General features: G+C 62.0%; 3 protein-coding genes across 6 annotated transcripts; 2 read left to right on the forward strand and 1 right to left on the reverse strand.

Annotated features, from left to right (window-relative positions):
* Positions 1 to 357: 357 nt before the first annotated feature.
* On the forward strand, positions 358 to 3,096 carry SLC30A2 (solute carrier family 30 member 2). Its single transcript, XM_071453170.1, has 8 exons — positions 358 to 495; positions 633 to 823; positions 1,032 to 1,178; positions 1,654 to 1,807; positions 1,887 to 2,043; positions 2,247 to 2,352; positions 2,434 to 2,568; positions 2,679 to 3,096. Exons 1-8 carry the CDS (start codon positions 446 to 448, stop codon positions 2,822 to 2,824), a joined length of 1,086 nt encoding a protein of 361 aa, XP_071309271.1. The 5' UTR covers positions 358 to 445; the 3' UTR covers positions 2,825 to 3,096.
* Positions 3,097 to 3,104: 8 nt separating this feature from the next.
* On the reverse strand, positions 3,105 to 10,684 carry EXTL1 (exostosin like glycosyltransferase 1). 4 transcript variants are annotated; one of them, XM_071453169.1, is made up of 11 exons: positions 10,076 to 10,684; positions 8,703 to 9,924; positions 5,843 to 5,936; positions 5,655 to 5,762; positions 5,124 to 5,243; positions 4,918 to 5,050; positions 4,714 to 4,832; positions 4,403 to 4,498; positions 4,220 to 4,306; positions 3,931 to 4,028; positions 3,299 to 3,851 (listed from the first exon to the last, which is right to left on the reverse strand). In XM_071453169.1, the coding sequence occupies exons 2-11, from the start codon at positions 9,635 to 9,637 to the stop codon at positions 3,440 to 3,442; spliced, it is 2,202 nt and encodes a 733-aa protein (XP_071309270.1). In that variant the 5' UTR covers positions 9,638 to 9,924; positions 10,076 to 10,684; the 3' UTR covers positions 3,299 to 3,439. The 4 variants fall into 4 exon arrangements, with proteins under 4 accessions (XP_071309268.1, XP_071309267.1, XP_071309270.1 ...); XM_071453168.1 differs by having other exon boundaries at positions 3,931 to 4,091; XM_071453167.1 differs by having other exon boundaries at positions 3,105 to 4,028.
* A 1,514-nt stretch (positions 10,685 to 12,198) lies between these two features.
* Positions 12,199 to 17,948, forward strand: PAFAH2 (platelet activating factor acetylhydrolase 2). Its single transcript, XM_071453212.1, has 11 exons — positions 12,199 to 12,335; positions 13,262 to 13,350; positions 13,559 to 13,706; positions 13,942 to 14,038; positions 14,138 to 14,206; positions 14,303 to 14,417; positions 15,701 to 15,814; positions 16,419 to 16,510; positions 16,991 to 17,161; positions 17,279 to 17,427; positions 17,590 to 17,948. Exons 2-11 carry the CDS (start codon positions 13,267 to 13,269, stop codon positions 17,682 to 17,684), a joined length of 1,134 nt encoding a protein of 377 aa, XP_071309313.1. The 5' UTR covers positions 12,199 to 12,335; positions 13,262 to 13,266; the 3' UTR covers positions 17,685 to 17,948.
* The last annotated feature ends 9,499 nt before the right edge of the window (positions 17,949 to 27,447 follow it).

Here is a 27,447-nt window from a genome sequence, read left to right on the forward strand (position 1 = left end):
CTCAGCCAGGAGCCCCTGCTGTGGAGGGGGGGTGTCCAGGTTTATCCATCACACGGCTGGATCCAAACTGGGGGGGTTCCAAAGCGGGGAGGGGGGCTCGCCGTGTGCTTCGGAGGGGACATGGGGATATTCCATAGATTCCATCCCCCTCCGCACCCAGCCCGGCTCTGTGCGGCTCCCGGGGACGCTCGGGGGGGGTCCCAGAGCAATCCCCCACCCCAGCAGCAGCACAGCCCCCCGGGAGAGGGGCCCAGCCCGGGGCAGGGCCCGCGGGCGCTTTGCAGCCGGCCTGGCCGTCCCTCCTCCAGCCGGGATTTGCACACGAATCCCGGCTCTTCACACGAGCCAAGGCCACCGGCTGCCACCAGCGCCGGCCGCACGCCGGGGTCACCGCGCCGAGCCCCCGGGCCGCAGCAGGAGGAGGAGGAGGAGGAGGAGGAGGAGGATGGCGGCCGGCGACGAGAAGCGGCACCTGCTGAGCGAGGGCAGCGGCGGGTACGGGGGTGCCCGGGGGGCTGGGGGTGCCGAGCCCCCTCTGCCCTGCGGCTCCCGAGCGGGGCCTGGGGGGGAACGGGCTGGGGGGAGCGCTCGGGGGGCACCCGAAGCCCCCCAGCCCCACGCTTGGCCCGCAGGTGCTACGTGGGCAAGGACGGACAGAGCGCGGCGCACGGACAGGAGCCCGCCCTGGAGCTGGGGCCGCGGCGTGGGCAGCACTGCCACACGCGGGGGGCTGGCAGCCGCCCCGGGCAGCAGCAGCGGGCACGGAGGAAGCTCTACCTGGCCGCCGGCATCTGCCTCTTCTTCATGGTGGGGGAGGCCGTGGGTGAGTGCGGGGTGCCGGCTCCGTGGGGTCACCCCAGAGCCCCCTTGTCCTGGTTTCCCGCTGAGCGAGTGCCCAGAGCTCCCTGCTGCCTTTCTGTGGCTCAGAACGCCCGGCGGGACCCGCCTGTGGCTCGGTGAGAGCTGAGCTGCGCCCAGCTCGGGGCAGGACCCTGCCATGTCCCCCCGATGTCCCCCCGATGTCCCTGCAGGTGGGTACCTGGCACACAGCCTGGCCATCCTGACGGACGCTGCCCACCTGCTGACGGACTTTGCCAGCATCATGATCAGCCTCTTTGCCCTCTGGGTGTCCTCACGGCCCCCCACCAAAACCATGAACTTCGGCTGGCACCGGGCAGGTAACGCGGCGGCACCGCCCCGGGGGTGCCAGGGGAGCACCCCAGGGTGCCCTCCCCGTGTGGAACAGGGGCTCTGGGGGCCCTGAGGGGCCTGGGGAGCCCTGGCGAAGTTCTGGCACCGTGAACAAGGCAAGGCAGAGGCGCTGCCAGCCCTGTGCAAGGAGCATCCCGGGGATGGTGCTGGGTGCCCACACCGTGCCCAGCACTGCCAGAGATGGTGCTGGGTGCCCAGCAATGCCGGGGATGGTGCTGGGTGCCCAGCAATGCCGGGGATGGTGCTGGGTGCCCACACCGTGCCCAGCAATGCCGGGGATGGTGCTGGGTGCCCACACCGTGCCCAGCAATGCCGGGGATGGTGCTGGGTGCCCAGCAATGCCGGGGATGGTGCTGGGTGCCCACACCGTGCCCAGCACTGCCAGAGATGGTGCTGGGGGTGGCACGGCAGTGAGGCAGCCATGGCGGGCTCTCTCCGCAGAGATCCTGGGGGCTCTGCTCTCCGTGCTCTCCATCTGGGTGGTGACGGGGGTCCTGGTGTACCTGGGGGCGCAGCGCCTGCTCTCGGGTGACTACGACATCGAGGGCGGGGTCATGCTCATCACCTCCGCCTGCGCCGTGGCCGTCAACATCGTGTAGGTGCTGCCACACGGCCCCGGGTGTCCCCTCCCCGAGCCTGCTGGCCCCGGGGTGTCACCAGTGCCCTGCCCGCAGGATGGGGCTGGCTCTGCACCAGACGGGGCACGGGCACAGCCACGGGGCGGGCGGTGAGCAGCCCAACGCCAGCGTCCGCGCCGCCTTCGTGCACGTCCTGGGGGACCTGCTGCAGAGCCTTGGCGTGCTCATCGCCTCCTACATCATCTTCTTCAAGGTCTGGGGGGCTGGGGGCAAAGGGGGTGCTGGGGGCAAACGGGGTGCTGGGGGGAAATGGGGTCTGGGGGATAAGGGGGATCTGAGGGTGAACAGGGTGCTGGGGCCCATGGGGGTTTGGGGTGCCCGCCCTGCTGGTCCCGATGGGGGTTTGGGGTGCAGTGATGGTGCCACGGGGGTCTCACCCCTGTCCCCCCTCCCCAGCCCGAGTACAAGTACGTGGATCCCATCTGCACCTTCCTGTTCTCGGCGCTGGTGCTGGGCACAACGCTGACCATCCTCCGGGACGTCCTGCTGGTCCTCATGGAGGGTAGGGACCCCCGGTATGGGGACGGGGGCGCCCGGGGGTGCCCTGGGCCCCGTCCCTGCAGCCGCCTGGCTCTGCCCCCAGGGACGCCCAAGGGGATGGATTTCAATGCCGTGCGGGACACGCTGCTGGCCGTGCGGGGCGTGGAGGCCGTGCACAGCCTGCACATCTGGGCTCTGACCGCAGCACAGCCGCTGCTGTCTGTGCACATCGCCATCAGTGAGTGCCATGGGGGGGACAGGGCTGCCAGGGCCACCAGCGAGTGCGACAATGGGCAGGGAGGGTCGGGGTTCCCCGCACCCCCATATCCCCGCCTTTCCCCCCTGCAGACGCGGCCGCCAGCGCGCAGGAGGTGCTGGAGGAGGCGAGCTCCCGGCTGCAGGGCGCCTTCCGCTTCCACAGCACCACCATCCAGGTGGAGAGCTACTCCGAGGAGATGCGGGACTGCCGGGAGTGCCAGCCCCCCCGCGACTGAGTGCCGCCCCCGGGACTTCCCATGTGCGGCAAATAAAGCGGAGCGCACGGGGCTGTGCGGGGGGATGCTGGCTCTGGCTTTATCTCCGCTATCTGCAGGAGCCAAGGACACACCCAGGGCTGCGGCAGCCCGACGGTGCCTGTTGGAGGCCGCATAATATTCCGTATTTCCGTCCGGCTGGGAGGAAAGCCAGCTGAAACACCCTTTTTCCCTTTTCTGGGGAGTGCAGCGAGGCGATGGGGGGTGCTGGGCTGCCCAGGGACTGCGGGGGATGCAGCTGGAGCCAGGCAGGGAGGTCACACACGGCTCTTATCGCTCCTCTGTTTGCCCTCGGGGAGGTGAAGGACTCTCCCTCCCCGCAGGGCTGGGGGTGCTGCCCGGGTTATTCCCAGGGTGCCGATGGCAGAAGTGTTGCAGCACCCGAAACCTGGTGCCCCCCAAATTCCACAGCCTCTCCTCCATTCCACCATCCGGATCCTGCCTCTCGCCCCTCCTTTATTGCACTGGTAAAAGCCAATAACGAGTAAAACCCCGTCAGCAGCAGCGATCCTGCCCCCGGAGGGCTCCGCGCACCGGGAGCGGCGCCCCCGGCGCCCGGCCCGACCCCGGCCGCCCTCACGGCTTCTCCAGGCTCGGGTATTTCTTGCGCAGCACCGAGACCTGGTCCTTGAAGAGGACGGGGTCGAGGCGCAGCCGGGAGGACACCAGGGGCATGTAGCCAAACCAGTTTGCCAGCTGGTCCAGGCAGTCCTGGCGCTGGGAGAGGCGCCGGCCGCCGGCCGTGGTGCCCCCCGGCCCGGCAGGAGCGGGGTGCGGGCCCGAGGGGGTCCCCGCAGCCCCCTCGCCGCACTCCGCCTGCCGGGCCACCCCCTCCTTGTGCTGCTTGCGTTGCGTCACCTTGATGGGCGGCAGCTTGGTGACAGCGGCCACCAGCACGTTCATCAGGATGTCCTCGCAGGCCGCCAGCCCGTCCACCAGCTCCCGCAGCCCCGCGGGCAGGTACTCGGTGAAGAGGCTGTGGTAGTACCTGGAGGGGGAGAACGGGTGAGGGGCAGGGGGTGGCTGAGCCCCCGGCCCGGCCCCCGCAGCCCCTCCGGGCCCGGTACCGGTGGTAGAAGGCGGCGGCGGTGAGCACCATGGAGAGCTCGTTGGTCCATTTGGAGGTGTAGCCCCAGCGGCCCCGCTCGGCGTCCCAGAAGTGGCTCTGCGTGGGGAAGCCCACGATGCGCTCGGGGAAGCTGAGCCACACCGAGAAGGCAAAATCCACCTGGCACGGGAGGGGCGCGGGAGGGGCGCGGTGTCACCCACCGCGGGGACTGCGGCAGGGCACCACGCTGCCCCTGGAGGACAAGGGGACCTGGGGACAGCCACAGGGAGCCGGGGCCGCGGCCTCACCTCGCTGGTGGAGAGGGTGGTGTCCTCGTCCAGGCTCAGCACCGCGTCCGTCTGGATGGCCCCGAACGGGAAGAAGCGGTCGCTGAGCTGTGGGGGGAGGAAGGACAGGATGGTGCCCTGGGGTGGCTGTCCCAGCCCCCTGCCCGTGCCCCAAATCCCTGCCCGTGCCCCTGGTGCCCTCACCTTCCTCCTGCCCTGGATGATGGTCAGGGGCACGCTGCTCTGGGGCCATTTCCCGCTCGGGGGCGGTGGCTTCTCGCAGCTCCACAGGATCACGATCTGCAAGGGGCAGGACAGGCGCGGCCGGAGGGGTTGGGTGGGTTCTCTTTGGATCATCCCAAAACCATCTCGTGGCAGTTTGGACCAGGATAAACCCCCAGGTGGTCCAAAGGGCTTGGGAGACAGCTCTGCCCAGCCAAAGGTGACACCACCAGCCACCCCCTCCACCCCTAGACCCACCATCCCCCGGATCCCTGGGACTCTGCTCCTCCCACCTGGGCGCAGTACTGGGATCCAGACACGGCTTGGATGAGCCTGAGGATGGGCTGGGACAGCGAGCCTGCCTGCGAGACCGCCCGGATGAACGCCGTGAACTTCCTGGAGGGGCTGTAGCCTGAAAAAGGGGTGGGAAAGGGACGGGAGAGGTGCTGGGCACGGCCCGAGATTGCGGGGCTCAGGCGGGGTGGGCAGGGCCCTACCGTGGTGCAGGTAGTAGAAGGGAAAATCCCCGAGGTGGGTGGAGAATTCGGGCAGCACCAGGAGCCCCCCGGGCAGCGCGTTCCAGAGCAGGCGGGAGCGGGAGCGGTGCGGATGCAGGCGGTCCTTGATGATCTGCCAGAGGCGCCGGTGATGCCCCCAGCGCCCCGGCGGTGACCGGGCGGGGGGCTCGGGGTGGGGGGCTCACCTCCAGCGTGGTGTGCACGATCTTGTCCACGGAGGAGAAGTAGGCATCCCACAGGAACTGGGTCTGCTGCTGGAAGGCCAGCACGCGCTCGGGGTGGATGCAGCGCACGGCAGAGGGGATCTGTGCCGGGGGGACAGAGGGGTCCTCACCTCAGCCTCCCCCCTCGGGGCTGGGCTGCTCACCTCTGCCCCCCTCACCACCCCAACCGTCCCAGGGGACAGCCCCTGCTGTGGCTGGTGCCACCCTCCTCCTGCGGGGCTGCATCTCCTCTCCCTGGAGCAGGATCGGGACCAGGATTCCCAAGGGTTTGTGCCCGGGAAGATCCTTCCCATCTTCCCCCTGAGATGAACAGAGCCCTGGGACTGCACTGGGCTGGGACCCCCATTCCAGGCTGGCTGAGACCCTCCTGCACTGCCCACAGGAGCCCTGCCAGGCCCAGCTTCCTGGGACTCATCCCCAGACTTGTCTGGGAGCTCCACCCCACTGGGATTGGGGTCTGGTGCTGGGTGGGGCAGGATCTGGACCCGGTACCTGCAGCAGGAGCCTCTCGCTGCCCACGACAGCAGCCTTGCCCCAGTCGATGGCCTCGGCAAAGGGCAGCTCCCAGCCATCACTCAGCAGCACCGGGATGCAGGCAGCCTGTGGAGGGACCCCGCAGGCTGGGACAGAGCCCCCAGACTCCGGTGAGGGGGTCCCCAGTCCCCCTGCCCACCCTGTACCTGCAGAGCCTCGAGGAAGCGGAAGGAGCCCAGGCGCCTGCCCCGGGGCACGATGCAGAAGGTGGAGTTGTGCAGCAGCTCCTGGTAGTCAAACCTGGTGTGGGAGATGGGCAGGGGTCAGGCGTGGCCCCCTCCACTCCTATGAGCACCCAGGAGGTGCTGCTGGCCCCTGCCAGGTGTGGAGCCAAGCCAGGGCAGGGTTAGGAGCGGTTTGGGCTGATTTGGGCTATGAACGTCCCTGGTTTTGTGGGAGCAGAGTTCTCCTGGGCGCTGAAGGGATGGGCCTGGGCATCCCTTAAAGATGGGGGGTCAGGAAGGGACCGCAGCGCCCTTTGAAAGCACGAGGCAGCTCCTCCCACCCTCCAGCAGTGACACCTCACACAAAGCCACCACCCGAGCCCCCGAGCCCGAAACTGCAGCGACTCCTGAGCCGTGCCCAGACTCGCTGGGCAGGACCAGCCCTGCCTGCCCTGGCAGCGTTCGGGGGGGGCAGGGGGTGCCGGCAGCGCGGCCCCCCCGGCCGGGCTCGCCCCTGGGGCTCTCAAAGCCCCTTCTGTGCCGCGCTGGGGAGAGGCTCGGCCGCTGCCGGGTCCCTGTGGCCGCGCCGGAAAATCCAATATTGACTTTAGGTCGGGACAGACCCCGTCTGTTCCTGCCCGCGGGGAGGGGCAGCCGCTCCTGCATGGGCAGGGGGGGACCCGCATGGGCCAGCCGGGGCGGTGGGAGGCCAAAAAGAGCCCTTGCCATGCGTTGGTCCCAGGAGGAAGGGTGTCCCTGCCGTGCTGGTGCCAGGCTGGGAGCTGAGGCTGTGTCACCTCCTTGGGTGCTGGCGCACTCGGGCACGTCCCAGCGCTCCGGGATGTGGGAAATCAGCCCCAATGCCAAGGCACAGAGTTTCACAATAAATCCCGCCTCCGGATGAACCTCCCCAGTGTCTCCAAAGGTTGCCAAAATCCTTGACCCGTTAAGGCTCAAACTCCCGGCCGGGCAGCCGGAGGGGTGACAGCGGCTCGAACAGCGCCCAGACCCGCACGGAACCGCAGCAGCGACAGCCACATCCGCGGGGCCAGAGCCGGCTGCCGCCTCTCCTGGGTGCCCCAAACCCTGCCGTGACCCCCGGCAGCCCCGAGGCTGGGTGGGCAGCGGGACCCGGCTCGGGGGCGCTGCCCTGGCCGGCAGCCGGTGCGGTGGGGCGGCTGGCGCCGGCCGGGCTGCGGGGCCGAGCGCTCCCGATGGAAACATTCGCTCCTGACGCGCTGCGGTTTCCGGGCAATCGCCGTCAGGGCTTCCTTGTTTTGTCAGGAGCCGGGACGGGCGCCCGCCGCGCTCCCTCCGCCCGGCCCCTCGGTGCTCCGGCCGGGCACGGTGCCACCGGCACCGGCGGCTCCGCAGGGCCGCTCCCGGCCGCGCTGAGCGCTCCGAGCGCCACAACCGCGCCACAACCGCCCTTCATCCCAGAACAGGGCCGGATTGTTCGGGGCGGCCCCTCGGGCATGAGGAGGATGATGGAACCGCCAGCAGGGCCTTCCTCTGCTCCCCGAGCGGCCTCCAGCACCGGACACACCGGGTGAACGGGGCCGCCGGGTCTCACTTTGTCCCCTGGCCGAGTGTGGGAGCGCCTCCCCGGGCAGGAGGGCCCCGGTCCCCCCGCAGAGCCGGCCCCGGTGGCGGTGCCCGTGGTTTGTGCCCGGTGTCCCACAGGGAGGAGCAGGACGGAGGAGGCTCAGGGTCACACAGGAGCCGCTGCCCGTGCCACGTGTTCCCCGTCGATCCCTGGCCAAAGCCGTGCTGGGAGAGGTGTAAATCTCCCTGTGTTTGCAAACAGCATTAGGGGATTACCTGGGTGGGCGGATGGGGGGGAATTCTCATCCCGCTGCCCCTTGGCACAGCGTGGGCTGACCCTGGGCCCCCTGTCCTGCCAGCCCCACTGTCCTGAGATGCCCCATCCCAAGGAGACTTTGCTGCCAGTGCTGACCCTGCTGGGCTGGTGGCACCCTCCAGACAGGGCCATGTGGTCCCTGACCCATCCCAAAGCCCCGGCTAATCCCAGTGCCAGCACCCCAGCTCCACTTTTACCTCCCAGCACCTCCTAAGACGCTTTGAGGATGATGCCCAACGTGGCCTCTCCTCATCTGCTCTCCAGCCCGGTGCCTGGGGAATGTCCCCAGGCAGTGGGATGGGCACCTGCCCATTGTCTGCCGGATGGGCTCTGTGTTTACCAGCCCTGGATTCGGCAGCTGGTGATGGGTCCCGAGGAGTTGGATGGGGGTGAGGAGCTGGCGTGTGTCCCTGCAGAATGGAGCCCCCAAACTCACAGAACTTTGTACCCCCAATTTTTCCACCACTGTGTCCATCCCACGCTGCTGCCACCGTGCCCATTTGGGATGGGGGACGCAGGGGGACCCCCAGCCACCACCACCAATTAAACTCGGGGCTGCCCACACTGGGACGCCCACAGACGCACCAGTTTTGTGGGATTTCCAGTGGAGCCAGTGAGGGGGGGATGTTTCGGGCTCATCTCCAAGAGAAACGTTTATGTTGGGGGAGAGCGGGAGGGGGGAGAAGAAAAGCGTCATTCATCAGCGTTGGGCAAAAGGGAAATCGTATTAGAGGCGGTGGCAGCGATGGCAGATAAGAGCTGCTCTGGCCAGATTACTCCAACTTTAATAGAGAGCAGGAAAGCCCTGAGCAGTCAGCGCCTCGCTCCCCACCGTGCAGTGAACCCTCATCCCCCTCAGAGAACCCAAAACTTCCCTCTCACCACAGACACTCACGGCTGCACCCCACAGAGGCATTTGGGGGGACATTTGTGGGGTGTCCCATCGCCCCAGACCCCCCTTTCCCCCCATCCCTGACTCACCTCTCGTAGTCCACGTTGTCCTTGTCACAGCGCGTGTCCTTGTGCTTCTCCCAGTCCTTGCCGTGCTTGCAGGTGGTCAGGGAAATGATGTCCTTCCCGTTGTGGATGTGGTGCAGCGCGTTCCGCGTGCCGGAGCCGATGCCCGTTAGGTACCGCTTCCCCTTGAACACCAGCAGGAATTTCTTCTTGGGGGGCACCGAGCCCCTCCGCAGCCTCCCCCCGTGGCCGCCGCGCTGGGGGTGCTCCCGGGGGAACAGCGGGATGGAGACGTCGAAGCCGGGCCGGAAGCTGCGGCTGTCGGAGCTGGCTCTGGCCAGGATGGCGTGCCCGGGGTCGAAGCCCAGCTCGCCGCCGTAGCTGGGCCAGGTGCCCGAGTAGAGGTTGAAGATGAGGTGGTTGCGGCCGCCGTTCCAGAGCGGGGAGCTGTGGATTTTCTCCTCCACGTCGCGGACGTAGTGGCCCGAGAGGCGGTCGCGGTCCAGCGTGTCGATGCCGAGGATGAAGAGGCAGGCTTCCTCGGGCCGGGCCGTGTGGTACCGCGAGCGCTCGATGGAGCTGAGGATTTTGCTGTAGGTCTCTGAGACGGGCTGGCCCCGCTCCTGGGGGTAGGTGAACACTTTGAAGCCGTTCCTCTCGCACCTGGAGAGGTCGAAGCAGGTTTCCATCCGGCACCTGCTGCTCCTGTAGATGCTCAGCCACGCCGCCCGCCGCTCCCGGGGGGACAGCAGGGGAGGGTCCCCATCCCTCTGCAGCTCCTCGGGCTCTGCAAAGCTTTTGAGGAGGGACTGATCCGTCCAGCGGGGCCAGCTCCTCCGGGGTTCTGCTTTCCTCACAGAAAAGAAAGCGAAACGGCGCAGCTGGTCCCCTCCGAAGAAGAAAAGCAGGAGCCAAGAGGCCAGGAAAGTCAGGAAAATGTATTTCTTCCTGGTCTGCATAGGTTCACACGCAGCCCCAGCTCCTCATCGGGCACAGGTGGAGGCCAGAGTCCGGTCAGGACGATGTTCCCAGCCCCGAGTGGGTGGTGGGACAGCTCCTGGCCCCAGGCACTGTCCTATGTCCTTGCAGTCTGTGACAGTCCCCACTTTGTGCCCAGGGCTGTGCTGGTTTCTCGGGACCGTCCCGGAGTCTGGCTGCAGAGCAGAGCCCGGTCCCAGCCGCTCACTTCTCCGGGCCCCCGAGCCGCCACAATGACATTTCCATGGCTTGACCCAGCTTCAAATCCCTGAGGAAAGGGAGAGGTCGCGTCGTCACCGTCCTGCCGCCGCCAGCCGTGTCACCACAAGTGGCTCCACACATCCCTGCGGCGGGGCTCCCCTCCGAGCTCCCTGGGGAACGAAACCCCGGCACAAACCCTCCCTGCCCTGCTCCGTTACCTTCGGGGGGTCGCGGCCCCGGGCGGGTGTCGGGCCGTGTCCCGGAGCCCCGATCGCCGCCTGCCCGCGGCTCCGGGCTGCATCCCCGGCCGGGCAAGGCGGCGGAGCGGCCGCCGAGGCTCCCGGTGCGCGGCCGGGCGGAGGAGCCGCTCCGGGAGGCTCCGCGCAGCCCCGCTCCGGGTGTGCGTCCCCCTGGTCACCTTGTCCGTCTGTCCCTGCGCTGGGCTCTCTGTTCCCGCGTCCCCCCGGTGCCTGTCCGAGATCCCGGCTGCTCCCCGCTGTCCTCCTGTCCCTTCCCGGGACTGCCTGTCCCCTGTCCGTCTGTCTGTCTGTCCCCTCCGGGGCTAACTGTCCCGCTGTCCCCTGCACCCCTCAGAGCTGGCTGTCCCCTGTCCGTCTGTCCCCTCGGGACCGTCTGTCCCTTGTCCCCTCCCAGATCTGGCTGTCCCTCGTCCGTCCGTGTGTCTGTCCCGCCCAGGGCTGGCTGTCCCCTGTTCCCGCCGGGAGCTGGCAGTGCGGTGTCCGTCGGTCAGTCCCCGCGGGGCTGGCTGTCCCCGTGTCCGTGTCGCTGTCCCCGTGTCCGTGTCGCTGTCCCCCCTGTCCGGCCGGTCCCGGTGGTCCCGCGTCCCCCCCGCGCTCCACGTGCCCCCCCCGCCCTCATCTGTTACACGGAGCCCTGGCCCCGCCCCCTCCCCGGCGTGTCCCGCCCCTCGGCCTCCCATTGGCTGTCCTCTCATAGGAGGGGGCGTGCCCATTGGCCGCGCCCACGTGGAACTGGGGGTCCCGGGGGGGCCGGGGCTGAGGGGGGGCCGACCCCTGTCCCACTGTCCCCGTGTCCCCCTGTCCCTGTGTCCCCCTGTCCCTCTGTGTCCCCGTGTCCTCCTGTCCCCGTGTCTTCCTTCCTCCATGTCTCCCTGTCCCCGTGTCCCCGTGTCCCTCTGTGTCCCCGTGTCCCCCTGTGTCCCCCTGTCCCCCTGTGTCCCTGTCCCTGTGTCCCCCTGTCCCTGTGTCCCCGTGTCCCCGTGTGTCCCAGGGTGGCTTTGCCGGGGTAATTTGGGGGTGCTGGGGGTGCTGTCCCCATTCCCCGAGCCGGGCGTAGGCCGGGCCCGGCAGCCCGGACAGGTCGGGGCTCGTCTGTCCCACCCCATCCCGGCACCCGCCCTGCCCCGCCGGCCGGGCAAGCCGGGACCGGAGCGCTGGATGGCGGCCACGGGCGGGACAGCCCGGCCAGCCCCCGCCTGCGCCTGCCCCGCCGGCCGAGGGCACGGGCAGCGCTCCCGCTGCTGCCCCGGCCCCGGGGGACACCGGCGGTGGCGATCCCAGGGCTCTGCGCAGCGCCCAGCCGTGCCTCAGTTTCCCCAGGGCTCTGCCCAGCGCCCAGCCGTGCCTCAGTTTCCCCGGTGAGCCCGGAGCGGGGCTGTGTGAGCGGGAGCTCGCTGGGGACGTCTGTCCGTCTGTCACCAAACCTTTGGGTATTTATTTGCCAGCCTGGCCGGCTCGGCCCCGCAGGGAATTAATCCCCGGCCGCAGAGGGGATTACCGGGGACCCGGGGCCGCTTTAGCTGCAGAAAGAGGATTAAACCAAGGCCGGGGAACGTGGGGATGGGCAGCGAGAGCCCCGGAGCACCGCTGGCCTCGGGGGGGACAGGGCTGGGGACAGGGACACGGCTGGGGCACACACGGACAGGGCAGCCCTGGGCTCGGGGTGCTGCCCACGGGCACTGCCCCCACAGCTGGGAGCTGCGGTTTTGGGCTGGTGACACTGGGAGCTGTGATTTCCTGTACTGGTGACACTGGGAGCTGTGCTGGTGTCACTGGGAGCTGTGATTTCCTGTACTGGTGACACTGGGAGCTGTGCTGGTGACACTGGGAGCTGCGGTTTTTGCTGGTGTCACTGGGAGCTGTGATTTCCTGTAGTGGTGACACTGGGAGCTGTGATTTCCTGTACTGGTGATACTGGGAGCTGTGATTTCCTGTACTGGTGACACTGGGAGCTGTGCTGGTGTCACTGGGAGCTGTGATTTCCTGTACTGGTGACACTGGGAGCTGTGCTGGTGACACTGGGAGCTGCGGTTTTTGCTGGTGTCACTGGGAGCTGTGATTTCCTGTACTGGTGACACTGGGAGCTGTGCTGGTGTCACTGGGAGCTGTGATTTCCTGCACTGGTGACACTGGGAGCTGCAGTCCGGGAGCACGGCAGGCACTGGGAGCCGCGGGCAGAGGTCACTGGGCCGTGCTGGGAGCTGTGAGCGCTGCGCTGGTGTGAGCGGGGTACTGGGAGGCACTGGGCTGTTTTTACTGCGAGCTGGGAAGGCACGGGGGGACACTGGGAGCTGGGAGAGCCCTGGAAGCTTGGGAGGGGCACTGGGAGCTTCTGGGGAGCACTGGGAGCTGCGTGGGTGAGGGCATTGGGAGCGGGGGTGGAACTGGGAGACACTGGGGAGCACTGGGAGCTGTGGGGAGCACCGGGAGCGGGGTCTCACCGGGAACTGGGGACAACTGGGAGCGGCGATGGTGACCGGGAGCGCTGGGGAGCGCTGGGAGCCGCGGGCACGGCTCGGGCACTGGGATGCGCTGCTGGGAGCTGTAGTCCAGCACCGCCAACTGGGAGCTGTAGTCCGGGGCCGGGGCCATACTGGGAGCTGTAGTCCCGGCTCCCAGCGCATACTGGGAGCTGTGGTCCGGAGCCGGGGCCATACTGGGAGCTGTAGTCCCGGCTCCCAGCGCATACTGGGAGCTGTGGTCCGGGGCCGGGGCCATACTGGGAGGTGCGGTCCGGGGCTGGGGCCATACTGGGAGCTGTGGTCCGGGGCTGGGGCCATACTGGGAGCTGCGGTCCCGCAGCCCCGGGCGCTGCTGGGAGCTGTAGTTCGGTACTGCGGGGTCCCGTGGGTGCCAGCCCCGCGCTGTGCCCCTGTCCCTGTCCCTGTCTCTGTCCCTGTCCCTGTCCCTGTCTCTGTCCCTGTCCCTGTCCCCACGGGGGAGCAGCACCTGCGCCCCACGATCCCGAGGGAGGAACGGGGGGCTCTCACCCCTGAGCAGCCCCCAGGGGCTCTGCCCTGGGACGGGGTGGAACTGGGGGTCACGGGGGGCTCTGGGCAATGGGAGAGGGGTGGGGAAGGGAGGAGGGAGCGGGTTGGGGTCCCTGGGCTGGGGGACAGACACTGACCCTGTGTCTCTGCCCAGGCAGCATGGGGGGGATGCTGACCCTGCCCCCGGGGCAGGGACCCCACCAGGTGGGATGCACGGATGTGATGGTGGGACACACGCGGCAGGTACGGGGTGGGGACAGCGGTGAGGATGGCACAGGGATGGGGATGGCACAGGGATGGGGATGGCACAGGGATGGGGATGGGCACAGGGATGGGGATGGGGACAGGGACAGCTTCCCTGCAGAGCCAGGTGCTGCAGCCAGCTGGTTTTGGACACGGCCACTCCCCTCTGTGCCGTCCCCACGGTGTCCCCCTTCCTTGTCCCCCTCAGGGGCTCTTCCTCCGCCTGTTCTACCCGTGCCTGCCCCGGGCAGGGGCCACGGAGCCGCTCTGGGTGCCCCGCCCCGAGTACTGCGGGGGCCTGGCCGATGTCACCCTGGGTCGCCGCTGGTGCTCCGCCCTGCTCGGCATCGCCATCGGTGAGGGGGACACCCCGTGCCCACCCTGGGGGCTCCTTAGGGACCCCGGTGGGGTTCAATCCCACCCCCGAGCCTGGTGGGTGCTGCAGGCAGAGCTGGGCTGAGCAGCACTGCCTGTGTCCCCCTCCCTGTTCCGACCTGTGGCACCCCCTGCCCGTGTCCCCCTCCCCATTCGGACCTGTGGCACCCCCTGCCCGTGTCCCCACCCCGTTCCTGGGGGTCTCTCCTCCTGCAGGCTCCTGCAGAGTCCCGGTGAGCTGGAATGGGCCCCTCAAGCCCTGCAGCAGTGGGTACCCCCTGATCATCTTCTCCCACGGCCTGGGAACCTTTCGGTAACCTGAGCCCTGAGCAGGGCTGGGACAGGGGTGTGGGGACCCTCCCTGGCCCCACTGAGACCTGCCCTGAGCCCTCTGCTCGCATCTCCCGTCCAGGACCTTGTACTCCTCAATCTGCACGGAGCTGGCATCCTGGGGCTTCGTGGTGGCAGCTCTGGAGCACAGGTGGGTGCCCAGGTCCCCACCAAGCTCATTCTGGGGCTGGTGGGACATTGTGCCCTGGGGGGAGCTGCTGGCATCCCCTTCCCTCCTGCCCCACAGGGACCACTCTGCTGCCACCACCTATTTCTGCCCGGCAGAGGCTGGCACGGAGGAGTGGATCCCCTTCCTGCGGGTGCCCCAAGGGCAGAAGGAGTTTTATTTCAGAAACAAGCAGGTACCAGGGCAGGGATCCAGGGTGCGCAGAGGGGAGGGCTGGAATTCCTCCTGCAAGCCAGGCTGGCCCTGCATCCCTGGGGATGCTCTGGGAATTCCTCCTGCAAGCCAGGCTGGCCCTGCATCCCTGGGGATGCTCTGGGAATTCCTCCTGCAAGCCAGGCTGGCCCTGCATCCCTGGGGATGCTCTTCCCAGTCCTGCATTGCCACGGCGCTGGGGCTGAGCTTTCTCCTCAGAGATGAGAAAAATCTGTTCAGCCTGTTTGTCTCCTGGGGTCTGTCTGTATGTCCAGCTCCAGCTGACCCTGGCTGGGCTTTGCCATGGCCCTGGATAGTGTCCCCATGCCCTGGGGACAGCAGGACTCTGTGCCCAGCCCTGCACCAGCTGCTGGGTTTGTTCCCACTGGGATTTTTGTCTCTCTGGGATTATCCCGGACAGCTGCTGGCTGGGGAGCAGGAAGGGTTCCTGCTGAGCCAGGTTCCCCCCACCCTCTGTTTGTTTCTGCCTCATTTAAAAGGACAGCAGCCAGTGAAGATTAGTCGTGGAAAAGCTCTCTAGGAACGGAGGTGCTTTTGGCAGCCTTAAATCACCTCCCAGACTGTTATTTTATTTTGGTGTGTGCTCTGCCTCATGGCACACTGCACACTGAAAAGGGAAACAGTTCTCCTGAACCCATGAGCACAAATGGTGAGGGAGAAAGAGAAATGAATGATAATAGAAGGAAATAGTTGCCAGGTCAGTCTCCATTATGGCATTTTCTGTGTTGCAGGAGAGAGGTTTTCATTGGAGTTTTTTGTCACTTGTCACCTTTAATGTGCACAGACAGCAGCACTGGTGTCCTTAGGGCAGCTGAGGACGTGGCCTCAAAGTGGCTCCAAGTCAGGGCATCCTCTCCCTGAACCATTTGGGATTTTAGGATGCTCCTGAGTGGGTTTTAGGGGGACACCCAGGTGTTAGGGGTTCTGGGGTCCCTGTGGAGATTTGAGCAGGGGATGGCTCGGCTGGAGGGCAGCTGGTGAGGATCCCAGGCTCTCCTTCCTCTGCTTCCTGCCCAGAGCAGAGACTTTTGGTCATTTCCAGCTGTCTGCTGCCAGATTAGCTGAATTAAAGCAAACCCCAAACAGAAACCACCCCAATAAATGCACTGTGTCCCGTGCAGAGGTTTGGGGTTTGTTCAGTTCAGGGAGAGAAGCACTGGGGGCACTGGCCTGGGGGGGCCCTGGGGGGAAGCTGTGACCCCGATTTAGGGCTTGGTGGAGCTGGGCTCACCCTGATGGTTCCAGGTTCACCAGAGAGCGCAGGAGTGCGTGCGGGCGCTGCGGCTGTTCCAGGGCATCGCCAGCGGCAGAGCTGCCCCCTCCATCCTCCCCCAGGACTGGGATCTCTCCCTGCTGAAGGTACCTGGGGGGGCTCTGGGCGGGCTCTGGGTGCCCCAGGATCGCTCCTGGCTGCCTGAGGCTTTTCCTGCTGGCACAAGAGGGGTCTGTGCAGAGTCCCAGTGTGACCGTGTTCACAGGGTCTGAGGGTGAGGGAAGAGACGAGGATCTGACTCCATGTTTCAGAATTGTTTATTGTTTTATGAAATATATTATATTAAAACTATACTAAAAGAATAGAAGAAAGGATTTCATCAGAAGGCTGGCTAAGAATAGAAAAAGAAAGAATGAATAACAAAAGCTTGTGGCTTGGACAGAGAGTCTGAGCCAGCTGGACTGTGATTGGCCATTAATGAGAAACAACCACATGAGCCCAATCCCAGATGCACCTGTTGCATTCCACAGCAGCAGATAACCATTGTTTGCATTTTGTTCCTGAGGCCTCTCAGCTTCTCAGGAGGAACAATCCTAAGGAAAGGATTTTCCATAAAATGGACAGCAATGGGACACGGCACTCTCCCTTCCAGGGGGACTCTGCTCACCTTCCCTTGGCTTTTCTGCCCTACTCACTGACCTGCAGCCGTGAGGATTGGGCTCAGAGCCCTCAGCCCTCTCCCTTTTGCAGGACAACCTTGATCTGACCAAGGTGGCCGTCATGGGCCATTCCTTTGGGGGAGTGACGGCGGTGCTGGCCTTGGTGAAGGAGCCCAGCTTCAGGTGAGGGGTGCCAGGGCCTGCAGGGGCTCTGGGGACTCTGGGCTCATCCTGGAGGGAAGGGGAGCCCTGGGGGTGTGTGACAGTGTTCACAGGGGTTTTTGGTTGAGGGAAGAGAGGAGGATCTGACTCCATGTTTCAGAAGGCTGATTTATTATTTTATGATATATATTATATTAAAACTATACTAAAAGAATAGAAGAAAGGATTTCCTCAGAAGGCTGGCTAAGAATAGAATAGCCAAGAATGATAACAAAGGTTTGTGGCTCAGCTCTGTGTCCGAGCCAGCTGGGCTGTGATTTGCCATTAATTAGAAACAACCACATGAGCCCAATCCCAGATGCACCTGTTGCATTCCACAGCAGCAGATAACCATTGGGTACATTTTGTTCCTGAGGCCTCTCAGCTTCTCAGGAGGAAAAATCCTAAAGAAAAGATTTTCCATAAAAGATGCCTGTGCCAGCGGTGCCTGTCCTGCTCCAGGTGTGCCGTGGCTCTGGATGCCTGGATGTTCCCTCTGGAGAACCTGCTGTACCCAGAGGTGCCCCGTCCTGTGCTCTTCATCAACACTGAGAAGTTCCAGACTCCGGAGAGCGCTGCCAAAATGAGGAGGTTGAGCTCCAGGAACAGCCAGACGAGGATTGTGACCGTGCTGTGAGCCTGGGCAGGCACCCACCCCTCCTGCTGCAGGCAGCACCCATGGGTGCCCCAGCAGGGAAACCTCTGGGTGCTGCTGCACGTCCCCCTGATGCACATCCCTGCCCTGCCCAGGGGGACCGTGCACGAGCACCAGACCGACTTTGCCTTCCTCCCTGGGAAGCTCTTCAGCCTCATCTTCGGCAGGAGGGGCACCCTGGAGCCCCACAGGGCTCTGGCCATCACCAGCCAGGCAGCTCTGGCCTTCCTGCAGAGGCACCTCGGTACAGCCAGCCTGGGGGAGCAGGGGGGAAACTGGGGGGCACATGGGCTGGGGGGCTCTGGGGCTCCCCGAAGCACAGGGGGGGCTCCTGGCAGGGCTGTGGTGGCCCTGTCACCCGGAGGGAAGGCTGTGGCAACCCTGTCACCCCCTGTGCCCCGTGCAGAGCTGCAGGAGCAGTTTGGACAGTGGGATGAGCTCCTGGAAGGCGTTGGGGACGCGGTGGTTCCGGATGTGCCCTTTGGCCGCTCACACCTGTAGCTGCTGCCAGGGCACTGCTGGAGCTGGGCACTGCCAAGTGACTCCTCTTGCCCGGAATGGAGAGCCAGGGAGGGCAGGAGGAGCCCTGAGGAGGGCAGGAGCTGGGGCCAGTGCCCAGGGAAGGTGCCAGCAGGGCCCTCCCTGCTCGTGTGCCTGTGCCGAGGGAATAAAATCCCCAGGGATAAAAACTGAGTTGGCTGTGCAGAGAAACAAAACCACAGGGGGGTGGGCTGGGAGAGGCTTTAAAGACCATCCCCAGGTAAGGAAAATCCCATAATTGTCCTGCAAAGCCATGCAGATGGCTGAGTGCACCCTGAACTCTGCAGGGGGAAGGAAGGGAGGAAAGGGAGGGAGGGAGGGAGGGAGGAAGGAAGGAAGGAAGGAAGGAAGGAAGGAAGGAAGGAAGGAAGGAAGGAAGGAAGGAAGGAAGGAAGGAAGGAAGGAAGGAAGGAAGGAAGGAAGGAAGGAAGGAAGGAAGGAAGGAAGGAAGGAAGGAAGGAAGGGGTCTCTGAGCACCCCTCAGAGCTGCGGGATGGGGATGGGGATGGATCCCTGAGCACAGGGGACATCCCCCAGCAGAGGGGACACCCTGACACGACATCGATTCAATGTCCCCTCTGCCCCCCAGTGACACACAAAGGACTGATGTGAACAAGCCCACAGGATCCTGCCGTTTTTAGGCCTGCCAGATATGAATTTTTCAGTGTTTGACACCCAAAGCAGCGTTCTCAGGCCGGGGGATGGCAGGGACAGGGCTGTGCTGCCTGGGGCCATCCAGGGTCGCTGGATGTGACAAACGGTGCTGCCGAGCAAGGAGGGGACGCTCGGAGCCCGGCAGGTCCCGGCTGAGCAGGGAGAGGCAGCGCTGGTGCGGAATCGATTCCCATTTTCCTGCCGGCACAGGCTGGGAATTCTGCAGGAATTCTCTTATGTAAAGGCGCTCGGGAGGGGGTGGCGGCCGCGGCTCTGCTCGGGGGGGCTCTGGCATTAACCCTTCGGCTCCCGGGGGCTCATTCCCGCCCCCGGTGCCCGTGGGGAGCAGGCGGGACCCTCCTCTCCGGCCCCGCATCCCTCGGCTCCCCCTGCAGAGCCGCCGCCGCCCAAAAAAGCGGGTTTGTGCCTCTGGAGAGAAACCCTGAGGGAAAAGAGACCAAAAAAGCCCCGGAGGTGCTGGGGCCGGGCAGGAACCATCGTGTTTGTGTCCTGTGGGTGTGCGGTGCGGGAGCATCCTCCTCATCCACCGGCTCGGAAACGCAGCCCGGAGCCGGCTCCTCCCGAGCTCCCCGTGCTCCGCTCCAGCCGGGATGGTTGGATGCTGAACCAATCCCTGAATCCTGAATCCCGAATCCCTGAATCCCTGAATCCCGAATCCCCGAATCCCTGAATCCCGAATCCCTGAATCCCAGCCCGGAGCCGGCTCCTCCCGAGCTCCCCGCGCTCCGCTCCAGCCGGGATGGTTGGATGCTGAACCAATCCCGAATCCTGAATCCCGAATCCCTGAATCCCGAATCCCCGAATCCCCGAATCCCTGAATCCCGAATCCCTGAATCCCAGCCCGGAGCCGGCTCCTCCCGAGCTCCCCGCGCTCCGCTCCAGCCGGGAGCATGGGCACCAATCCCCAATCCCGAATCCCCTAATCCCTGAGTCCCGAATCCCCAATCCCGAATCCCCGAATCCCAGCCCGGAGCCCGCTCCTCCCGAGCTCCCCGTGCCCCGCTCCAGCCGGGATGGTTGGGTGCGGCACCAATCCCGGGAGGGATTCCCTGGAACGCTCCAATCCCAGCCCCACGCGGCCGCTGGGATGGGGAGGGAGCCACACGGCTGAGGAAACCTGCGGGCTGAGATAAAGGCAGTTTAATAGGGAAAGGAAAGGAAAAGCTGCGTGTGCAAGCAGGGGGAAGCCAGGAATTCATTCCTCCCTTCTCAGGGACAGGGATTCATTCCCAGGGGTTCATTCCCCCCTTCCCATGGACAGGAATTAATTCCCAAAAATTCATTCCCAGGAATTCATTCCCCCCTTTCCATGGGCAGGGATTCATCCCCAGGAATTCATTCCAGGGGCTCAGCCACTCCCTAAGGTGAGCTGGGAAGACAAACCCATCACTCCCAGTGTTCCCCCTTCCTCCTGGTTTCCATCCTGAGCATGCTCTGGGACACCCCTGGGCTCAGCTGGGCTCACCTGTCCCAGCTGTGCCCCCTCCCAGCTCCCTGGGGGTGACACAGGAGCAGGAAAGGCCTTGGCACTGTTCAAAGGCTGCTCAGACACAACAAAACATCTTTGTGTTACCAACCCTGCCTTCAGCACAAACCCAAACACGGCCCCAGCCCGGCCTTTGCACTGGAGTTAACCCTGCCCCAGCCCAGACCCAGCACAAACTGCTCTGCTGGGTCTGGGATGGGTGAGGAAGGGGCTGGGGTTGTTCTTTGGGTCTGGGATGGTGAGGAAGGGGCTGGGGTTGCTCTGCTGGGCCTGGGGATGGGTGAGGAAGGGGCTGGGGTTGTTCTCTGGGTCTGGGATGGGTGAGGAAGGGGCTGGGGTTGCTCTCTGGGTGAGGAAGGGGCTGGGGTTGTTCTCTGGGTCTGGGATGGGTGAGGAAGGGGCTGGGGTTGTTCTCTGGTTCTGGGACCATCCCCATCGGGGCTCTCAGGGTGTCCTGAGCCACCCTGGCAGGTTCTGTGGCACGAGGCAGGAGTTCAAGGTTGTCCCAGAGGGATTTACCTGCAGCACCAGCTCAGCTGGGCTTTGGCTGTGAGCTCTGGGGTGTTACAGCCCCAGACCCAGAGGGATTTTTGCTTCTCAGGGATGTGGGGAGGGAACACCAGCCCTGTTCCTTTGGGGGTCAGCCCTGGGAGCCCCCAGCTGCAGGATGGCACCCCAAGGGCTCCCTTCCAGCCCTGCTCCCATACTCAAACCCATGGCTTCAAACATTGATAAAAAAAACCCCAGCCCCAAACAAAACGAGCGCTGCTGCCCATTGATATTCCCCTCACAGCTGTGCCTGCAGCAGGGCTGGGCTCTGAATGGACACATTCCTCTTCCCCACGGCCTCTCTGAGCTCTCCCACCACAGCTTCCCACTGGAATCTGCAATGCCAGGGTGTCAGCACAGCCCAGAGCCTCCTGCTCCCCCTGCCAGGGCTCAAACCCCAAATTCCAGCTCCAGCCCTCGCCGCCATCTACAGAAAACCTCATTTGCTCCATTGGAGCTTCCCTGTTGGTTTAATTAATGCAAATCCAGGCTCGTGTTAAAGCTCCTTGTAATTACCGTACGGCTCTCGTGGTTTTTGTTGGGGTTTTTTTTTTCCCACTTTTTCTTGTGTTTTTAAGGAAAATATCAAGGCCTGGGGTCCCAACAGCCCGTGGAGGTGCAGGGCCCTCCCAGCTGAGCCCAGTGGGAGCTCTGGGGTTGTGTCCAGCCCCAAAGACACAGGTGCAGTGCAGCCACCCCAGGCCGCCCCTCCTTGAGCAGAATTCCCTAAATCCCTTTGGCTGGTGGGGATTCACTCCCTCTCACGCTGGGTTTTTTCCACTGGAAAAAAATCCCAGCATTGCCCTGGGTGAGGAAAACCAAGTTTTCTCGCTCTCTGAAGTGAATTTTTATCATCTCATCCCTGAGCTGAGGAGCCTGCATGCTCCCAGTCACGAGGGATTCAGCTCCACATTTAAATCACATTTAAATCTTCCCGAGTTCCTCCCACGCTGGCAGCTGGGGCAGGACAGACCCTCGGGGTCTGCAGCAGCTCCGAGCTGCAGGCTCAGGGCTCTGCCCCTGCCCTGGCCCCCAGAATTCACCCCCACAGCCCAGGGGGGCTCCTGTGCCCCCAGCCAGCAGCACCCAAAGGGGGTTTTGGGGCACAATTCGTTTTTTCGGCAGTTTTCCCTCAGCCCCGTTTTGGGCTGGAGCCACCTCTCGCTACCCCAGGGATGATTCCTGAACGAACAGGGGGGGAAAGGGCTGAGGAGGGAAACTGAGGCAGGGAAGGGGCTGTGTGAGGTGTCTGTGCTCTGAAAAAGCCCCTGGGACAGATGGAAATGGTGCATTTTGGGTGGGCTCCAGCTTTCCCCCATGTTAGGAAGCACAGGCTGAGCTCAGCCTGTGGATGCTCCTGCCTTCCCCTCCAGAGGAAACTGGGGAGCTGGGGGACCCCAAATCCTCCTTTTTAACCCTTTAGCTCATGTTTTCACCCCAGAATTGGTGCTGACACTGCCACCAGCCCTCCCTGGGGGACAGCAGAGCCCCCAAACCCACTCAGGCTGTCTCGCCCCTCCTCTCAACATTCACCACACAAAGCCTTGATGGGCGTTGTTTTGGGGGGGTTATTTATTTTCAATTTAATTAAAACAAAGCCCTTGTGTTGCCCATCACACGAGGGTGCCTCTGAGGGTGTTGGTTTTGGCGTGGAGCAGCAGATTGCTGGTTTATTGTATAAAAGATGGATGTTTCTCCAGCAGAAAGTCTGGCTTGGTCTGTTCTCGCAGCCACAGTGGATGTGTCGGGTTCTTTTGTCTTTTAATTTATGTATTGATCTATCAGGGGCTCAGATTGGTGGGGGGGGGAAAAAAAGGGATGAGAAAGCAGGGGGCAAATGTGAAGTGCAGGAATTGTTTCTGTGCTGGTATTGCCGAGATTCCAGGGGCAGGGAGCAGCAGTTAACCCCTTTGGATGTGGGATTGTCAGTGCAGACAGGGGGGGAGCTGCTCCTCGTCCTGAGAGCATCTGAAATGTGGAGATACGGATCTGGATTGATCCATAAAACCCCACCCCAGACTCGTTCCCTTGGCTCACAAATCCCGTGGGAAGAGGCCCCCGGTGTCTGGTGGATCCCACCCATAAATACCTACAGGTATTCCATACAGATATGGGATATTCCATACAGACATGGAAAAATCAGCCCTGGCAGCTGCTCTGGGCTCTCCTGCATTCCCTGGGTGTGAGGAGGGCTGGCCACTATGAAATTCTGCCTTTTGGCCAGAACTTCAGCACCCAGGCACCCGAGAGCTGCAATCCCACCTGTTCCCCAGGCAGGAGAGCCCCTGGGAAATAAAACACTCCTCCCCTTTGTGCCAGGGAAAGCTGCCCTGATCTCGGGTGGCCCAGGAGCTCTGCACTGAGGATTATTTGCACGTTTGCCCTCTGTGGGGCCAGGCTCGGCGTGGGGGCTGTCACGAGCCCATTCATTTTGTTTATTTGACACTGGGGAAGCCGTGCTCCTTTAAGAGGATTTCCATCCCTCAACTCCTCCCCTCGTGACACTTCCAAGCCACATTTTGTCTTGACAGGGTGGGAGTATTTTTAACCATATCACGCCAGGGAAGTATTAATAGCACAATGGGCTCGCTGAGCTGCTGCTGGGGCCCAACCCATATTTTAAATTCAAGCAACTAATTAGGAGCTGGGGGATAATTAGTGCTATACCCAGCTTTTCTTCATCTTCCCCTCTCCTCTGTTTTCAAAGACCCATTGTGCTGGAATGTTCTGTGGCTGTTGAATATTTCATAGCTCCTGCGTGCGGGGCTATTCCATGTGTTTGTCAGGATCCCCCCGTGTCCTCTGCAGCATCCCAGGGGCAGGGGCTGGTCCTGGGGTGGGATCAGGGCATGGATAAACCCCAAACCCTCTGCAGCATCCCAGGGGCTGGTCCTGGGATGGGATCAGGGCATGGATAAACCCCAAACCCTCTGCATCATCCCAGGGGCTGGTCCTGGGGTGGGATCAGGCCATGGATAAACCCCAAACCCTCTGCAGCATCCCAGGGGATGGCCCTGGCACTGTGGGGACGGGATCAGGGCATGGATAAACCCCAAACCCAGAGCCCTGCCCCTGCCCTGCTCTCCCACCCGGCCCCTGGAGCTTGCTGGGCTCACAGGTCGGGTATTTTTGGGCTGAGACGTTCACGGGCTGCCTGGAATAGCAGGAGGGCTCCGTGCTCCGCATGGAAACGGGGATTTGTGGGCTCGGGAAGGGTGGGGAGTGTGCACAGAAATGGCTCAGGGCGTGGCTGGGAGCCAGGGAGGGCTCCCAAAATGGGTCTGGGGGCACGGGGAGGGTGGGGACAGCACCCACAGGGAGCGGTGCTGGCTCTAGGCAGGAGAACATCTCCTGCAGGGATGGGGATGTTGGGAACGCACCTGTGGGATGGGGATGTTGGGAACACATGGGATGGGGATGTCAAGAACACACCTGTGGGATGGGGATGTTGGGAACACACCTGTGGGATGGGGATGTTGGGAACACACCTGTGGAATGGGGATGTTGGGAACACACCTGTGGGATGGGGATGTCAAGAACACACCTGTGGGATGGGGATGTTGGGAACACACCTGTGGGATGGGGATGTTGGGAACACACCTGTGGAATGGGGATGTTGGGAATGCACCTGCAGGGATGGGGATGTCAAGAACACACCTGTGGGATGGGGATGTCAAGAACACACCTGTGGGATGGGGATGTTGGGAACACTCCTGTGGGATGAGGATGTCAAGAACACACCTGTGGGATGGGGATGTTGGGAACACACCTGTGGGATGGGGATGTCAAGAACACTCCTGGGGATGGGGATGTCGAGAACACTCCTGTGGGATGGGGATGTCAAGAACACACCTGTGGGATGGGGATGTCAAGAACACACCTGTGGGATGGGGATGTTGAGAACACACCTGTGGGATGGGGATGTTGGGAACACACCTGTGGCATGGGGATGTTGGGAACACACCTGCAGGGATGGGGATGTTGGGAACACACCTGCAGGGATGGGGATGTTGGGAACGCACCTGCAGGGATGGAGATGCTGGGAATGCACCTGCAGGGATGGGAACGTTCACCTGCGCTGGCCTGAGCTGCTCATGGTGACCAACCCTTATTTCAGGGTCGCTCTTTCTGGGTGTTTGGGTGTTTTTCAGGAGGGAAGCAGTGCTCCTGCAGCCTTTGTCTTTGTTCCATCGATACCTGATGTTCTCCTCGTGCCCCAGAGCCCTGGCACCCCCGTGCCCCCAGGATGTGGGTACCAGGCACTGCAGTCCCGTGGCTGAACGGGGCATTTCGGGGCTCTGTTGCCCCAGTATCAAAGCAATTAATTGATATTTCCGTCCCTGTGGCTGCAGGCGTGGTCGCCATCTGTGCTCAGCGCTTCTCCTCCTCTCATTTAAGGGAGGAATGAACAGATTTCGAGTGAATTTCTCAAAAAAATTTAAAAAACCACAACCCGTCTGAGCCACAAAAATTCAATTATTTCCAACAGCACGTTGGGAAGTGCAAATTTATTCCGAAGGGAACGTTTTGTTAATGGTGTTTTTCAGCATAAATATAGTACCAGCCTAAACACCTCCAGTAAACAAATATCAATTACCTTAAACGTTTCCTGCCTGTGGAAAAGCTTTCATTGTGAGGGAGGCACTCCCTAAAAATCTTGGTTTGCTCTTCAGTTCCGTGGGCTCCTGGGCTGTGTTTGGATTAAAATGCATTTTTATCTGAAGATCAAGAATTTTTGAGGTTGGGGAAAAAAACCTGTGAGATCATTGAGTGGATTGGAAGAGATCTCGTAGCCCTTCCCCACCTCTGAGTTCCTTTAAAAATTATTAAAATTGAATAACTCCAGGTTATTAAATCTCTCCAAGTGACCCACTCAGGTCAGATAAAACATTGCATTTCTAGTTTTAAAATAAACTTTGCTAATTCGGGGCTCCTGCCAGTATCACTAACCCAGGTGCTCTAAAACATCCTCTGATGAACAAATAAGCTGTCACTGCCTGCACCAGCACCAGCGCTTTAGGCTGGCAATTGAACACCCAGAAACCACATTTTCCTGTTGGAGATTAAATATTTTTGCAAGTTAAAAGAGCTGCCGTGGGCTGAGTTGTCACCTAATTGTGTCAGTCTCTTTGTGGGGTGTTTTGATAAGCGCATCAGAGCACAGCCTTTCATCTCCGGGCTGACTCTGCTCGCGTCACGTCCCACATTCACACCCGGCAGGATCCCTCTGGATTTTGGGGTCCCACCCCGAGCACGGGGGGCTGGGGTGGAGCTGAGGGGGCTCAGGTTGGGTTTGTGGTGGGGTTGATGCCCCAGGGACACGTTTGGGGTGGGTGCTGTCATCACCAGCCCGGATTCTCCAGGGCCACTGCTCGTATTCCTGATTTCCAGAGCCTTTGTCCTTTTTCTCTGGGAGTATCTCCTGCTGGGATCCTTTATTTTCCTCAAAAGGCAGAAATTCATCCGGCAGAAATTCGTTCTGATGTCACATTTGGGCTTGAAATGGTGTTTTTTCTGCTCCAACGCGTTTTGGGGCTAAATGTGATGTGTTGGGGGATGCTTCTGCCACTGTTGCCTGCTCTCTTAGTGGTAAAACTGGAATTAAAGCAAAAATTAAAAAGCTTTTGTTGGTGATAAGGAACCCAATAGATAAAAACTGCCCCAGCCACATGCTGAGGAGGGAAGAGTCTGTTTGGAACCGCAGTAAAATGTGTCAATAAACACAAATCAAATGCAAATTAAATAAAAGCTTTTCATGCACTCCATTCTCCTCGAGATCAGACAAAAATAAATGCCACATAAACAACAGGGTTTATGAAACGCTCCAAAAATAAAACCACTCTTGCAACAAGGCCAAAAAATGAGATTTTCTCTGCGTCTTTCCACCTGCTGGGAGCTCTTGCTCCTCTCTGTATCACAACAGTGCTCAGAGATTGTGGCTCAGATCAGAACCAGCAGTGGCAGGAGATGAAGGGGCTGGGGAAGAGCCTCATCCCAAGAGATGGGGCATGGAAAATCCCAGAGCTGAGAGCAGGGCCCAAATCCTCTCTGTCAATAAGTTTCCTCTTACATAAGAGAATTCTCACCCGAAGGAAATATTTTTGGCTTTTAAGCCAGTCTGCCAAGGAAGGTAAGCTACAGACAGGTCTTTTTTAAAATTTTTAAAAATTTTTCTTTTTATTTTCCTTTTTTTTTTTAATTTATTTTCCCCCCTTTATTTTTTTTTATTTTTGTTCCTTTTTTTCCTCCTTTTTTTTTCTTTTTTGTTTCTTTTTTTTTTTTTTTTGCTGAAAAGGAAATTTCCTCCTCCCCTCCCGGGGCTGAGCACTGCTCAAGGCCCTCACACAGGTACATCCCAAAAGCCCCGAGCCCAGGAACCCTCATTTCCTCTGGGAAATCCGGGGATCATCCCAGGATAAGCTCATTGATTGACTCAAAAGCATTAATATTAAAGCCTCCACCCCACCCCACTGTTGGGCTGTACGGGTGATAATTAATAAATTACAATAAAGTCCAACACAGCCTGGTGGGAGGGGCTGCTGCCTGCTTTGTCCACCACAGTGTTTAATAAATTAATAAATGGTTAATAAATTAAAATAAAGTCCATCAGAGCCTGGTGGCAGGGGCTGCTTTGTCCACCACAGTGTTAAATAAATTAATAAATTATCAATAAATTAAAATAAAGTCCATCACAGCCTGGTGGCAGGGGCTGCTTTGCCCCCAGCACCGTTCCATCCAAGCTCCCAATGTTTTCCGTGTGTGCTGGGGGTGACAGGGATGGGATTTCCCTGGGCTGGAGCTGCCAGCAGTGATGCCCAGCAGGTTTCAGGTTTCAGATTTGGGGTCTGGGATCCCGGCAGTGCCACAAAAAGGTTCCAGCACCCTGCTGGAAAATGGCTCTTCCATGGCCACCGTGCCTCTCCCAGTTCCAGCAGCTCGGCGGCTGGATGTGGTTTCCATGGAAATAGACGTCAGATCAGCAAAAACCAGGGCCAGCGTTTAAAATAATCTCTG

This window comes from Agelaius tricolor, unplaced genomic scaffold (genome assembly GCF_023055355.1).
Source record: "Agelaius tricolor isolate 1412-34295 unplaced genomic scaffold, bAgeTri1.0.p SCAF_36, whole genome shotgun sequence".
Lineage (NCBI taxonomy): Eukaryota > Metazoa > Chordata > Aves > Passeriformes > Icteridae > Agelaius > Agelaius tricolor.